A 17,034-nucleotide genomic window follows, 5' to 3' on the forward strand; every position below is an offset into this window, starting at 1 on the left:
GACAGTGCGCGTCACCCAGTGAGAACATTGAAAAATGTGTCAAAGTTGATAGTTGACCTTGCTCTACCAAATAGTGATAAACTTTGTGTAGAAAGAATATTATGGTTTGAGACTTTTAAATACGTCTGTGAATATATTAGGAATCATTTAAGTATACTTATATTTGCTGATTTCAAGTGGTAAAAAAATTAATAGATGATTAATTTAAGAGACGGTTTTAGACACATAAAAACTAATTCCAATACAGCTTGGAATTAGACACACACAGCTTGTTCCAACTTCCAAGCTGTGTGCAAAAATTAAAATTTTCTTAATTAAAAGCTTAATAGCTCTCAATTAAAAGCCTAATTAAGTAGTGTTCAATATTCAATAGTGTTCTAATTCCAAGCTGTGTCGTATTCCAATACAGCTCACACAGCAATCAGAATTCAAACACAAGAGTGTTGGCATTATGAATTAGTAGAGTTTGAAGCGTGGCCGGAATTAGTCTCACAAAATGCTGAATTTAGTCACACACAGTGTTGGAATATATGGATTTGGTAGGTTTGCATTCTAAGGGCTTTTAAATAAATATGGCAACATTTTGTGACATTTCATTGTTGCTGGCGCGTAGTGCGGTGTTTTGAGAGTGACGTAAAGCAAACAGAACTAGAGTTGCGCGTACGGTGTATTTTTTATAGCCATTCATTTTTTGCTACATCCTTAAAGTGTCAGAATATACTGCATTTACCCTACCCAAAGTGGCAAACCAGTGATTTTTTAGAATAAGTTCATTTTTAATTTTCTCATTTACTCAAGATTTAAACCAATATCTTGTGTACAAATTATGATGGTGCTTGCAGCCTTCCTGGGCTGGAAAAGTCCTATTTTTCTGAAATATTGCGGCTCTAATATCATATAATTTCAGTAGGTATGAAATCTTGCGGCTCAAATGTCATAAATTTTTGTTTGATCAAAAAAATTGCAGTTTGCCCTTCGCAAACATGTCATTTCATAAAATTTTCAGCTTCTGCAATCTGCATATCTTTACCATTCCCACTGCATTACTTATCCTGCAGAACATACGGTAATCATCATTCATCGTAATATTAACAAGTTAACCTAACATTTGATTGAAGATTGCGCAAAGTTGGGGTCACGACCGTCACATTAAAGCGGTCAGACTGCATTGTCAGTTGTCACGTGTTCAGCTCACAGTAAAGACAAATGTTATTGTTGCCATTTGACTGTTTTAGGGTAAAATTAGAGATTTGGGGTAACATGTGCATGTACTTTGTAAATAAATTCACGCCTTGTAAATGGCTTTTCATGGCCGAGATATGTAATTCATGGCCGAGATATGTAATTCATGGCTTGATAAAATGGAATCATGGCTCAAAGAAATGAAAACACGGCTGGCAAATCCATAAAACCACAGCTCAAAAAATTCAGTAGCGGCTTGCCAATGCCAAGTAGATAAATCACATACATGTGGTGCTGGCTGTGCTGCCATACTGATGCTGGTAATCTGGTATCCATGATACTTTGCTGGTCTACTTATAGGACTTAAAATTAAACTTGAAGGAGCGCCAAAAAAAACTCTGCTTTGCTGTTATGTAATCCAGCCTCCGGGACATTTATAGTAACAGTAAAACTTAATTTTAAAATGTTTGAAGCATGCAAAGTGCACTCATTCTTTACTAAGTGTAATAGTAACACTAAACAGTACTCCTAAGTCCAAGGGGCAAGGACCAAAGTCCTCTTCTTTTGTAGATGTAATATACCGTCAAGTGGGGTAAAAAGGGACGTGCGGGGTAAATCGGGACGCGCCTCCAACATTTTGTAGAAATGTTGTAGCAGCTAAACTAATCAAAATATTGCAAAACTAAAAATAGTGGCGTAAACTTCAACATTTTTACTATCTATTATGTATAAAGTTAGTCAAGAAATCAAACATATACTATCTCTAAAAAATCGCTGAAAAAAAAGTGTGAAAAGTGCGATTTTGGAAAAGTACCTCTGCTAAGGTCTGGAGCAAAAAAAATATTTGCCGTATAAAAAAATTTTACATACATAAAAGTTGCACCCAGGTGTTGGCTGGAAAACGTAATTGACGGAATTTGCCTATCTCATTCCAAAACAAAATGGCAGCCATTTATGCACGGCGGGGCTACTCGGGACACCACCCTGGGGTAATTAGGGACACCCTTAAAAATGCATTTACAGTAGAACCTCGGTTAGCAAAGGTTCCAGTTAACCAAAAAGTTCATTAACAATAAAGAATTTTGATAACATTTACCTCGCTCAGCGAAAAAAAAAAATTCACTTATCGGAAAATTAGTGCTTCAATGGTCGTCACAAAATTGTACATATAATGCTATATATAGAATTGTGCACCGGGCATCATAGAATGAAAAGTAATTGACCTAAAATATGATTTATTTCTCCAAAACATATGATGGTTGTTACTAAAACATTATTTTCTGTTTCAGGTATGTTTTTCGCAATCTTTTTTGTTATAGTGAAATCACTTGACTCAATTAAAATTGTGCAAAATTACAAACCATCCTGTAAGCTTACAGATACAGAAGAAATGCTACATGGCTGCTGATATGAAGCTTGCAGTGGACAAGGTCGTTGTCAATGCTCAATGGCATGTCCATGGATATAGTAATATCACATTAATAATACGGTAATTAATGAATATGGTAATATATCAATAATGGAAAAACAAGTAAAAAATCACAGAAAATGTCATTTATTTTTCATCTACACCATCTACAATGAAAGAGGAGGACTTCAAAGTATTGTTAGTAATGGATGAGTACACTCTGCATGCTTCAAACGTTTTAAAATTAACTTTTATTGCAAGTGTCCCGGATTACCCCACTTTGAGGGGTAAATCGGGACAGTTTTATTTTGCGTCTGGCACCTTACGAATAGCATATGGAATTTTTTGAAGATGCCATTGGATAACCCTCGCAAAGAGCTATAAAATGAGCCTAAACTTGTTTCTGAAATGTTTCATGGTAAGAAGTTATTAACAAAAAACGCTCAAATCCGTCCCTTTTTGCCCCGTTTGACGGTAAATGACATTTTCTGTAATCTGCGATTGGTAATTGTTTTTCCTTTATCAACATGATATTACCTTATCCATAGTTCCATACATTACCTATTAACAAATAAGGATATTAATGTAAATCATGTGACATTACTGTATCCATGGACATTTCATTGGGAACAATTAAGACTGTAAAAAACATACCTACCTGAAGCAGGAAAGAATATTTTACTGACAACCATCATATTTTTTGGAGATATAAATCATAGTTTAGGTTAATTCCTTCTCATTCTATGTTGCCCAGTGGACAAAATAACATCCAATGCACAACTTTGTGATGCATGACAATGCAATAATTTTTTGTTAAGCAAAATTTTTTTGCTGTGCCAGGTAAATGTAATCAAATTTTTTTGTTGTTGATTGATTTTTTTGTTAACTGGAGTCTGGAGCCTTTACCAACCAAGGTTGGAGGCTTGTAGCCTTGAAGGTTCTACTGTAAATGTGTTTTTAGGGGTGTCCCATACTCCCGTTACTTGTGTAGTACCCCTGGCATTATGGCAATGTCTCTTATTACCCCATCTTGCAGAAATGGCTGCCATTTTGTTTTGGATTGAGGCCACCAATACCAAAATTAGACACCTTTTGCCACATTTTCAAATCAGTTTTTCCCAAACTGTAGTAACCACACAAGGTATAAGAAGCTCCAGTCTTCCCTCTTCCATAATTGCCTACGTCACTCACTAATGGGAAAATTTTATCAGTGCCAAATAGCATAACTCTAAATTTTGAAATAATTTTGCTGCATGTCTCATCTGCTGTGTGCATATTCATGTTGACTTGCTGAGAGTTAATTTTTATCTATTATTATATTTAGAGTTTTCAGTTGAACAAAAATGGCTCCAAAGAGAATTTTTTATTTATTTAAAATATTTCTAGTGTATTTTAGTTTGAATTTTGGAAGTGTCAATGTTGGAGCCACAGATGCCAATGAAGGGGATGCTGAAGCTGCAGTGAAGTGTGATGCGTGTATGCTGATTGCAACCAAGGTATGTGAAAGCAAATTAATATTATGTTATCATTGAAAACACATATGTGACACAAGCTACAATTAAATTGATGGACAGTAGTTTACATGATCAACTATTATTTCTTCTATTACTTTCAGTTTAGCAAATCATTTTCTGCTGCTGAGGAACGCATCAGGAGTGTACGACTCTCAGACCAACAGTCAATGGAAGCAACAGAAAGTGTTTGTGACAGTCAGTGGGTGAACTACAGCACTGTCATGGTTGATGGTGCCATGAGACTTGCAGGCCCTGATACTGGGCGGTAAGTTGAGTAAATTATCCATGTTTGCTGTGCTCATGGAGATCATGCATCAAACCATATTTTTGTATGTATAAATTATTAAATTTTAAGCAATTATATTATTAAGCTTGTTATTATTTCATTATTAACAAATTGGAATTATCTTGCTCAATGTACTACAGAATCTAATAAATTAGTAAACAAATAAAAATTTAACAGGGGATCAAAATGCAGAAGTTTCTTATTGATTTTTTCAAAAAGGTACACTTTAGATCCCTCTTGTATATAGGTTCATTTGTTTTCCACTCAACAGATTTCATCCATGAACTTCACTGCATCGCCACTATGAACACTAAACTTTGATATACCATGTACTTATAAGCACCTGAAAGAATTTCTTGCTTAAAGTGAGGCACCTACCACTGTTCTGAGATTATTGATCAAAGTGGTACAATGCTTTGCAGGGAGGCGAGTGTGTTGGATGGAGGAGACAATGTGTGGTCCCACCGCCTGCAGGATCTCTGTGATGAGCTCCTGGCCGAGGTCACCAGTGAGCGGATGCTATACGAGGCCTGGGCATCTGGTGGTGAGGATGCCCTCGAACATACGCTCTGCAGGGGCGTGGGTACCTTCAGTGCCTGCTCTTCTGACAACTTTGGCCCTTGGCCAGGCGATGACGACTACGATGATTATGATGAGAATGACGATTTTGATTATGTTCACGATGAGTTTTGAACAAACATTGGTTACAAGGATGCCAATGTATTTTTTTTTTCTAATACAGCATTCTAGCGTTGATTGACTGCAAAATATGCACTTGTGAGTTGCATCTTGCTGCTCGTGATTTTATCTGAGCCTCCTCAAAAGAGCTGTACAAAGATTCGTTGATCTGCTTGATCAAAGACGCTATTATTATTTTTTTGTTGTTGAAAATCTGTGTACAAGCTGATCTTCAGGTTGCTTTGATTTACTCCTGGCATTTGATCATGCATTTAACCTTCATTTTATAAGTTAATAGTGAAACTATCATTTGACAATTTAGTAGTCATAACTCGTATGTCAATAGTAATTCCGACTCTGTGCCATCTGTCCTACTGTGTACTTTAAATATGAAAATAATGCATCTGTCTTCTGTTGCGGATGACAATTACGAGGGTCATCTGTAAAGTAGTACCCGTTTGGTAATTGAACAAAAGTAAGTAAATATTAACAAATGGAAACATGATTGTTGAAAAGAACATGTATTATACTACTTCTCTACATAATCTCCGGACAAATTTAGGCATTTGTCGTATCGTGACACGAGTTTTTGTATACCAGTGTCATATATGCCTGCTCCGCCAGTGTTTCTGGGAGCGGCAAGGTGTACTGCTCATCGATTTCATGACCCGTGGAGACACAATCAATGCCAATGCATATTGTGCAACATTAAAAAAATTACAACGGGCAATTCAAAATCGACGGCGAGGTCTGTTGTCTACTGGCGTCATTCTCCAGCATGATAATGCCAGGCCGCATACGGCTCGGATAACACAACAACTTCAAAAATTCAAGTGGGAAATTTTCGACCATCCACCCTACAGTCTTGACTTGGCTCCTTCAGATTTTCATCTGTTTACGAAACTCAAGGACTTCGTGGCAAGAACAAAATTTCAAAATGACGAAGAACTGAACGAACACTTGACTGCGTATCTCAATACACTGGCGGCGGAGTAATATGACACTGGTATACAAAAACACGTGACACGATACGACAAATGCCTAAATTTGTCCGTAAATTATGTAGAGAAGTAGTGTAATACATGTTCTTTTCAATAAACATGTTTCCATTTGTTAATATTTACTTCCTTTTGTTCAATTCCCAAACGGGTAATACTTTCCGGATGACCCTCGTACATTGGCTTCAGAATCACCCTGTCTGTGAACTTATAAGTCATACTAAAGCTTAGTATTTGTAATGCGTCTTTCTCGCAGGGTAAGCAAAACTTATCGTTCGCATGCATCACTATTTCCATTGCAAGTGTTCTTATAATAGTTTGCTACTTAATACTTAGCAATATAATAAATTCGTATCCTTTGCAATAATAAATAGGCTTAATGAAGAACTAAACTTTTTTTGTACGCGTTAGCTCTCCAGCAAAGCCAAATTTTTGCTTAGTGGATTGGATTTTCCTTCCATCTTGTGATCAACGCGACTCGGATAAGATGTATTTTTTTGCAACTTTCTGATCGGTGACTTTTCGAACTCTAAAGGAGCATTGCTCGAAGGTGAATTGAAATCCGCATTGCCTAATGTTTTCATTGACTAAATTTATCCAATTAAAATGCTTTACACCATTTCTTTAAGGTTATTACGCAAAATTTAGCAAATTAGTATGTTGTCATTTTGTTTCTCGTAAGAGCTAAATTCAGTGAATAAGCGCGTGGGCAAAGTGTCGTTGCAACGCCACGCAGCCAATAATAACCATTAATACGGCTACTCATACATACGTGGCAATGTAACTGCAAGGGATGGATCGTTGCAGTCCCACAGCAGGCGAGCTCTCATGCCCATTGGTTGTACTGTCCACGTTAAAGCCGGTTTCATAACGAAGATAACTTATTTTTCTAGCTTTCTCTGTAAATTAATGTCTAAGTTCACTTTCTGCTGAAACATTTTCTTTCTTTCATTTTCTGCTCTAACACTCGTGTAATCTCGAAGAATAATTTTAATCCATAATGAATGTGTAAGTATTATACCTATAATTAAGAACGGCGTTTTTCTCACGCTCTAGTAACGAGTAAGTTCAATCATATTTTTGTAATGTTTAGCCCGCTCGTGACGATTCACAACATAATGTGCATTTATTTTTTTTTAGTCCAGGTCACCCCGAGTAGTAAATTGTGAAAATATTTTTGAATTAGTTTCACTGCAAACTTAGGCATCACATTGCGACCTATGACGGCTTGCATTTTTGATGGCACCGGTACTGTTAATAGCATAATTGACTACTGCTTCGAATTGATTCACCGGTTTCATTTAAAAGTAGACAGTTTTACGTTGAAATCAGTTTACAGGCAAATTGTCGTAATTTTACCTAAGCCTCAATTTTCCCATGAAGACCGTTTTTTCGAAATTCTGTCAAGAATGTTTTCAGATCAGCAATTTGCACCTGGCCACTGCGAGTTCCTATCAGAGCCAAAAATAAATCATGCTCAATCATAAGGAAAATTGAAGCCTTATTACTAAGTCACTTTTATTGAAGAAAATAGAGAAATAATGCCTAGGTCTGCACGTCAGTTAATATACCTTAATAGTTAAGTAGGAGAGCGACGCATTGTATCAGATTTACGAGGTCTTTGATAGCTATAGTAGATGAGGCTCTTAAGTATAAACTTGTGATTTTACCGAACAATATAAGCCTCAAAGTATTTAATAAGCTGCTCATCATGCGAGCCATCATCCAATCAAAAGATTCTATTGAATGAACTAACGTCTAAAACGGACGCGCAAAGAAGCCAACAAGAAGGAAGGCTGTAGGAAGTTATCTAAAATATCCTAATAACTGGCATCTTAAAACTTAAAGGAAACTGAAGTTAGTTAAAGTTAATTCAGTTGTGATGCGAGGCCTGCTCGACGATCACTGGAGTTTGACGGGGATGAGGATGCACACTTGATCCACGCCGGCCTGGTCTTGCAGCGCCCACTTCACCGTCAGGCGAAGCTGCTCGAGAGCATTCATGTATGAATATCTATTATTCGTTAAATGGTATTTGTTACCGATTCCTTAGGTTGCAAGGAAACTGTTCAATTTTTCATGAATGTGGCATTCATGACCTGTAACACAATGTATGCATACCATATCATCAACTTTACACGTACAAACTTATGTGCTGACTGAGAAGCAAGATATTATCGTACACGCCAGTACAACGACTGAGATGCAAGTTCATTATCGTATCCAGTTTACCGATTGAAGATTTAAGTTTAAGTTATTGTACCGACCGAGGGGTAAATGGGCTTGACAGGAAGCCCCTCAAAGTAGGTGACGTTGGTGTGGGCAGCGACAGGGCACGTGAGGCTCTGGCCGCACGCCTCGGGGTTGTCCAAAGGGAAGGGGATTGGGATGCCGCCGATCACCCCATGCACCACAGCCTTGAGTGATGTGATCTCCGTATCTGTGCACCACAAAGATATGCCATCACACAAATATTCCTCTTAATGTCTAGGAATCGACGAGTCTCTGTTTTAATAATATAATATATATATTCACATCTTGCTACACCGGTAATATAACACGTCGTTTACTTTGAAAAACGTGAGGCATTAAGACCATTTGTGAACAAAATTGTTAGATCTGTGTTAATGGGATCCGGAAATTTTTATTAATTAGTCGTGTATTCAGTAAGCTCAGTAGAATGAATGTATGCACGACGGAATTCAAGTACGGAATTCAAAGCTAAAGCCGGTCGACATGCTGCGCAGAAAGCTCGAGTTACAGACACCGAGCGCTTCGCACACACGCGACATGAGAATCCCACAGTTCGGACGAGGCATAAAAAATAAGCGTGAAAGTTGAGTAACCGCAGACTCACCAAGCGCGAACAAAAAATGATATATAAAAAAAAATTTGTCCAAGACCCAGCACAAATTTCCTTTGTTCGGATTTTACATTTACGTTACTAGTTTTGTTCATCCGTTGACGGGATATAATTGGAAATATACATTCGTTTGATATTATTAGCAATAAAGGTTACCAGACAATAAACATGCTAAACATTTTAGCAGTTACCATCTTAATAATAATTTTTCTCAGTATATCCGTATATAACAAGAGCCAAGCGTCACGCTATAAACTAGTGATCAAAACTAGGTCAACCTGTTGACCGAAAACCGGTTCCCGCCAACAAAAGTGAAGTCGTACGACGCAGGTTTTTCCCACAAGCTTTTTTCTCCACTCTGAATTGTTAGTATCGAAGAGGGCACGACAGGCTTACAAGACCTGAGTGTTGACACCGCGTCTTGCATCACTTCCTACAGCGCGGCAACCCTGCACACTTTCAGCGACGATGCTTTGTCTGACTACGTGATGCTTATAGCCGCAAAATACAAAGAATATTCGCAAGTAAGAAGCAAGCCTTCGAATGCTTCGGAGCACTGCGCACAACTTTCAGAATCAGTAACGAAAAAATTGAATACGTGTCATTGGTCGAAAAAGCGAAACAATCATGCCTATTTTATTTCAATTGTTCTTTTTCAATGCAGGTGAAACTATCGCACAGGAAATGATTACATAGATGCAATGAGAGCGACCCGACATAGCATGGTTCGATTTTTTTAAACATTTTGACAAAGCTCGAGCAGTGTGCAATTCACATTTCCTGAACACCTTAAAACACCGTCAAGGCCTGGGTAATTTTGCGTTATATTCGCTGCTAATTTCCGAATTCACAAATTCAGGAACATACTTCCATGACAGGCCTTAAATTCTAACAACATTAATTTTTACAAATCTCTGATTTTTATTTCCAACATGACTTGTCAACAGAAAACCACAATACTACGATCTGATTATCATTATCAATGCTATGAGACTCACTGGATGAGAAGGGGATGCTCAGTTGGGCAGTGTGGTTCTTCTCGAAGATACAGTAGGGGAGTTTGGGGCTGCATCCAGTAATCTGAATATTCTGATAGTCGATGTTTGCTTTCCCACCTGCAAAAAAATCATAAGAATCAATTATGAACGCGGTCAGTGACTCCCGAATAAAGTATCAGAAACATATACTTACAGTTCTGAGCATCAAAATTGTATTTGATTTTATGAAACGAAGATAAAAATTGCGAGTTAATGAAATATTAACTCACTATGCAAAATAGACATATTCGATTAATCTAATCAAAAAGGCTATGGAATACAGAATAACCACGGTTGAATCATATATTGTTAAGCATTCAATTTAATTTGTAGATTTGCTTTCTTATGAATGACATGCGCAACTATCCATAACAATGACGCAAGCACTGCTTAACTATCAGCAATAGTTCCAATTTCAGTAACAATAGTTACATTTTCAGTAAGACGAGTAACTTTATCAGTATCATCAATATTGATAATATTTAGGTTGAAATAGGCCTCAATTCTGTAGCAACAGTATTACATCGTATGGGCTTCTCTATCAATGCGACCAGACAAAGGGTAATCAGCAGCAGTATTGACAAAGGCCGACATTCAGGTTAGTGCAGGCTTTGTTGCCCAGGAGTCCAGGACGGATGACCTGGTCACAAGGTACTTTCATCGCATCCACAACACGGAAGCGTTGTGTGTTGAAGGTCATCCAGACTCATCCCTTCACCCACTGCAAGAACGCGCGCGGTAACGCCAACACCCAACACACTACCGAACTTATAGTCAGGTATCCTGATTAAGAAGGAAACTTACGGCAAAAACTTTTTCCAACCAATCGCCAAATAAATGAACTTCGTTCGAACGAATAAAGGTCTATATCACATAGGTCCGAAACATAACCGGAGCAAACTCACGAATTTAACGGTATACATGAACCCAATTGTCTTCAAGGAGAAAAAATATTTTATTTCTGCAACTAAGTGCAAAGAAATTAACAATAAATATGATATACACGACACGAGTATGAGATGAATAAGTGAAAGTTACCAAACACTCCGAGGGGGAAAATGAGAATTGCAGATTTGATACCGTGGGTCATGGCATTTGATGCCGCGGTATAAAATTCGATAAATAAGCGCAAAAAAGTATTTTCTGTTTACTCAGAGGCTAGGCTCCCAAATAAGTGTTACCGTATATGATATAATTACTTAGAAAGGTTATTTTCAATAACTATCAGCCATCTGGTGATCAATTTCTTAATCTTCGCGTAATTTATTGTGGATGAAGCTGTCGCACTCATTAAACTGGCGAGATTACGGGCACCCATCTCAAAGACGCAAGCACTGTTCAATGTGTGAATGCAGGTTAAGAATGCAAACATTCAGTTCAAACAAAATAATAACAAAAAAGAGATGAAATAATTGTGAGGAGGCATACGTTTACAAAAAAAACTACAGTAATGGTTATTCATTTCTTTTTTCAAGTAAATTGCCATCAGAATATCTTAAAAATATAAAAAAAATAATATAATATTTAAACATGACAAAGTGGCCTATCGCCGAAAATCTGATATTTGATGTAGCTGCCTATTAAATTATATTATATATATTTGTTATAAACTGCACAAATTCAAAGTGCTTTCATTCAGAGTAATCAATACTGAGCTACTAGGACACGTACGCCAAAAGGCACGCTTTAAACATTTCAATGATTTTTAATTAGGACAAGGAGAACTTCAAAGTTTTATTTACTCAAAATAAATGAAAAATGCGTTCCAAACTTGAATAGAGCGAAGTAACATGACGGTGAAAATGCACCAATAAATCAAGATGGAGCTGCCAGCCACCAAGTACATCCACATAAAAAAAAAACAAAAAAACTGGTCAGTAAAAACACGGACCTGAGAAAGTCCAGGCCTTACAGCTACCTGGAAATTAGGCCTATTAGCGTCAAGAAAAATCGTCGACTTTTTACTATAGAGGTTAAAATACCAAAAAATCAAGTGCTGATAATTTATGCTAAGAAGAAAATAATTTAATCAAGGCAATTCTTTTTTATTGTAAAAGTTAGCCAATCACCAATCAAAATTTACGAGTGCCTTAAAACAACCGGCCGCTGGTATGCTCATTTCGGCAGACAAGATCAACGCTCCAGTCAGATATGTTGTCGCACTCACCGGCTACATTCGTTGTTTGCGAAGTGGAGCTGCTGCGTACGTCTCAAACTTAATGGACAGTTACCAGACTCAGAAGGCTTAGATACTATCAAAGTAATAAAAATTCTCTCATCTTTATGGCTAGTATAAAAAGCACTAGCTTCAAAGTTATAGGCGTAAAATGTACATTCCTCATATGCTGCAGTAAATTTTAAAATTTGTTCATCAAGTGCATTACAAAATTGACAACGGAATTCTAAACCAGCAGCACCTGTTGTCAGAAAATGTTAAAAAATCGTTTTCTACAAGACATCGATATTGTAACACTTTCTTTGTGGCAATTTTGTAATTTTAACAAAAAAGTCCCGATTTCATAACAAAATAAAAAGATGCCAGTCAAAACTCTCGGCTCAAAATAAAAGCAAATCCTAGCAAGTTGAGAGAAAGCAGTGGCTTAAAAAACAGTTTGGCTATCTTTCACTTTTATTTATATCTTCGAAACGTGACGTGCACATTTCCTGCGTGTACAATGATGACAATGCGCGCAGAGAGCCTCATGCACAGGATGTGACACATGAGCAGCACGTTTGCTCATCGAGGTCTAAGTACATAGCACCCATTGACTTGTGCATAGGTACCAACCTATGATTAGAACGTAGTTCTTCAAGTGCTCTTATAAAATGCTATATTAGCTGCAGTGACATAATAGCACGAAAGACACGTGGACATATCATATAAATCAAAAACAATGAACAGCGAAGGCAGAGGACATCCTGGTGACTAACGACAAATAAAAATCGAATGCAAAACGTTGCAAGAGCGTCTATTCAGGCCTAAACAATAATTGTTTATGGCACAGCTTGACTATGAAAAAAAAATTAATAAAAAGATGGTTGCCGATTCAGATTAGTTCATCATAGTTCAAAAACGAGATAAAGCTATGGAGAAATATATATTCAGACTTGATATGTCTAGCACCTTATCGAACCTGGTGGAAGTCTATATAGCTATTTCAAATATCGTCAGTTTGGAAAATACGGTTACCTGTCGGAGGACCTGTTTTTAGATCTCCTGTGAACAAGCCATGAAAATTACAAGAATCGGCGACAGGCCACAACTGGCCTATTCTTCAGCGCCGACATCACTTTGATGTTTGATATGATCATCATACGGGATTATCAGGTGATGAGACACTTGCACGACACTAACTAGAATGAGGAATCGATCATTAATTTAACACTAAATTATTGGGATTATATATGATGCATCTGCCCGGATAAGATCATACGGTATATTAAGCTGGGCAGTTACTGGTTTTAGAATTCTGCACCATACGAGCATACGAGGTACAGTGACCAAATATAGGCCATTCTCGTCGCCGAAAATTCAAGCTGAATTCAGCAATGTCTGGCCGATCAGACATTGTTTATGGCAATCAAAAGCAAACTCAGTGGTTCGCTACCAATGTGCTTATTGATTCAGGAGACGCAGCACCATCGACCGGAGACGAATCCTAAAAAAGAGCACTTCAGTAACATTTTAACCTGACAGACGCATCTATTACAAGAAAATCAACGTACGTAAAACTGTGTCGTTTATTTCGGCATTAGTACGTTTATCATATCAATAGTGACAAAGAAAATATGAGTGAAATATGATCGATGTGATGCTCTATGACCAGATATGCATCCATCTACTACAGAACTGTCAGTACAAAATACAAACGATATTGTGATTTTGAATGTTGGATTTCGTAAGGACAACGTAAACAACCAACGTTATAAATTTTTTTCAAGATCATAAATGCAAACATGATGTTCATACAAAGATAGTACTTCAAAAGGGTAAGGACTTGTTCCAAATACAAGCAGTTAAAACCTTCACTGATTAACTGATGTTCAACAATATTTTGCAGTCCATGAACAAACAAGATTATAGAAATAAAATCAATTTTCAGACAATTTATAATTAGTCATTTGCACAATAAAAAAAGCGCAAGTGCCACAAATAGTTTATGTATATTACGCAAACACTAAAAATAAAAATGATAGCCGCCGCTATAAGAACGGCTAGATCATCACCATGACATCACGATTAAGTGATCCATTAGCAATAACCAACAATTCATGGTCATTACGGTACAACTCTGAGGTCGAGTTTCTCTTGCTGATGAATGTAATAAATACAGCTATTGTGTGTCGCTGATATGGCGGCACGGCTGACAATCAAATAAATTAACAAGACTCTAGAAAACCTTAACAAAAATACGGATTATTATTAAATGAGAAAAATAAAGATCAAATTATCGTTGCAATTATGGATCGAAACATAGGCTTCTCCTATTTATAGCTTATAAACGAATATTAGTTTCATCTTAAGTTACAGTAATCAATAACTTATTCGAGCCAACTAATGCATTGACAAGAAGTTACTGTAACGTGATTTCATTGCAGTTGAAAACAAGCATGCGTGCTGCCATATTGACGACACCGAACTAACTTGTTTCATCTTTGGAAATTTCAAAACTGCATTTGAAAAACGAACCTAAGCAACGCGTAACAATAGAGCACTAAAACTAACTACACACCGGGGAAACACGAGACATTTGACAAGACAATGTTTAATATTTTTATAAAAACCGTAAACTGCGCAGCAAGTCGATGACGAGACAACCAACCACACGCCTCACCTCTTGCCCTTGCAAGAACCAGCATGCGTGAGTGATTCGAGGTCGTAAGATAAGAGCTTCAAGCATCAGAGTGTGAAGGATATTTAAGAAACTAAAACAACATTAGGATTAACTACATATCTGAAAGGGTAATAATAACGGATATATTTTTAGATTATTATAAAAAAAATCGTAGTTAATAGAGCAAAGTCGTTGAATTTAAGGCATTAGAATAGTTTGCATAAATAAAAACTCTGATGAACTGCTGATGGCCAAGGTTTATCAATTATTAGATTGTCTAACCAATTAATCGAGAAACTGCTCTGAAAAAACTTTGCATAAATCAAATTTGTCTTCTTCAGTTGGCAAGTGGCATATTCAGATCATGAAATACGCTAGGATATTTCTCAGGCATGACGTTTCAGTTGCATTCGTCATGCTGCAGCCGGCAACTCAACCTTGCTAGGAGGCTCGACTTTCAAGATCAGAGAACCGTGGCGGCCGTTACACAATAACAGCTTTCCCATCTCCCGTTACGCTGAGTAACTTGCTATGCCTTCATTGCCTTGTCACTTAGGTTAACACTCGCGAATATGTTAATTCTACTTCTTTGACCTTACTATTACATTGATTCGCCGAGTATGAAAGTCGCTTTTTGGGACTTCCAGTACGAATCTAATTCCCTGTAATAATTTTTTTTAAATATGCAGATATCTACGGTGACCAAGATATTTACGGTGACCAAAGCTAGGAAGAAAGGGTTCTCACTACTCATTGACCAATTTCTAGACTAATCTAGAGTATTTATTTAACAATAACTATTATATAGTTGAAAATCGTGGAAGAAACGGTCAATAAAGAAAAGACCACACCAGCCATCCAAGTTGTTTATCGTGACAGGACGAGAACAAGAATTAATATGCGAGATAGCTAGCAGGCGCAGACGAGGTTTCCTCAGTCAAACAATTGGCATTTATTAAGCAAAAACTTGAAAATTATCTTACACGAGGTGCGATTACAGGATACGACGCAGAATTAAGGCAACCAATCACAATGGGCATGGGCCTATTTTCTTCAATACCGACACTTTATTCTAATACTATTCAACACAATGTTTGAGCGTGCACAGATATTAGGTACTAATTGGAATGTGCACGTATATAATAATATGAACTTATTAACAATACCTCGCAATTCTGGTAAATAAATATCAAGGCAGATATTATTAATTTGTATTCATTTATTTGCCGGGCAACGATATGTTCTTATTTTGTCTGGCAACGACATGTTACCCGAATTAGACTCTGGCAATGACATGTTCTTTGATGCAAATGCTGTGTGAAACCTATGCAAGTGTCGTCTCCGCGTTGGTATACTTGCAGAAATAATCGTGGAGTCCCCAAACTGGCAGTTTCACATGAAGAATCATCATATAAAGATGAAATATATTAATTAATAATAATTTAACGAAAAGATTCACACCTTAGAAGAAGAGTCCCACCTGGGAACTGCGATTTCAAAACTGAAATTGACACTCGTTGGACGCGGTCGCCGTACTTTTAAAATTTATGTGAGCTGACGGTAAAAATCGTCAGCGGCTTTCAAGTCATTAAGATATTAAAGTCACCTCAATGGCAAGAAAGGCCTGAAAATTCAAATTAATAACGCATTTTTACGAGATCGTAAATTTTCTTCAATCGCCGCCATTCACAGCCTTCTAAGAAATCTCATGATCCAAGTTAAGCCAGTGACAATTACGAAACGACGAGACTAAGAAACTTCGAATACAGCGTAAGTTTCGGTGAAATCAGACCAGTCGACAATTTGTAGCCACTGGAAGATTACAGTTCCGTAGTCTACACGGTGACTCATTGGCAAGACATCGTAACTTCCTATGATCTTTAATATGTAACCGGAGCCAAGAAACCATAACATATGTTTCGTTATACTTACCGCAGTTCTTGATTCTCACTGCCGTCGCAAGACAGAAGGCAAAAGTAAAGATGGCGAGGCACGTTAGAGACTTCATGTTGGACACCGGAGAGAACTTGTCTACACGACACAACCACTGCACCTTCTAGAATGCGCTTTCTTCGGCCGGCTGGCGGTACTTATAGGATGACCCACATGAGCAACAACGTTGTTTGATCAAGGCCGATTTCAGCAATTGAAACGTTTATCATTTGTTCTTTTGTATCAATTATTTTTTTCAGTCTTAGTCCAACACAGCTCATTTGATAGTTCCAAAAACCAG

The 17,034-nt window shown here is 37.3% G+C and overlaps 2 protein-coding genes across 2 annotated transcripts; one reads left to right on the forward strand and one right to left on the reverse strand.

The window, feature by feature from the left end:
- Positions 1–3,879: 3,879 nt before the first annotated feature.
- Positions 3,880–5,559, forward strand: LOC108681017. The gene is made up of 3 exons (XM_018169954.2): positions 3,880–4,086; positions 4,206–4,369; positions 4,813–5,559. The coding sequence occupies exons 1-3, from the start codon at positions 3,934–3,936 to the stop codon at positions 5,081–5,083; spliced, it is 588 nt and encodes a 195-aa protein (XP_018025443.1). The 5' UTR covers positions 3,880–3,933; the 3' UTR covers positions 5,084–5,559.
- A 2,000-nt stretch (positions 5,560–7,559) lies between these two features.
- Positions 7,560–16,996, reverse strand: LOC108681016 (NPC intracellular cholesterol transporter 2 homolog a). Its single transcript, XM_018169953.2, has 4 exons — positions 16,734–16,996; positions 9,928–10,044; positions 8,334–8,506; positions 7,560–8,052 (listed from the first exon to the last, which is right to left on the reverse strand). Exons 1-4 carry the CDS (start codon positions 16,807–16,809, stop codon positions 7,969–7,971), a joined length of 450 nt encoding a protein of 149 aa, XP_018025442.1. The 5' UTR covers positions 16,810–16,996; the 3' UTR covers positions 7,560–7,968.
- Positions 16,997–17,034: the final 38 nt, after the last annotated feature.

This window comes from Hyalella azteca, unplaced genomic scaffold, assembly GCF_000764305.2.
Source record: "Hyalella azteca isolate HAZT.00-mixed unplaced genomic scaffold, Hazt_2.0.2 contig15455, whole genome shotgun sequence".
Taxonomy (NCBI): domain Eukaryota; kingdom Metazoa; phylum Arthropoda; class Malacostraca; order Amphipoda; family Hyalellidae; genus Hyalella; species Hyalella azteca.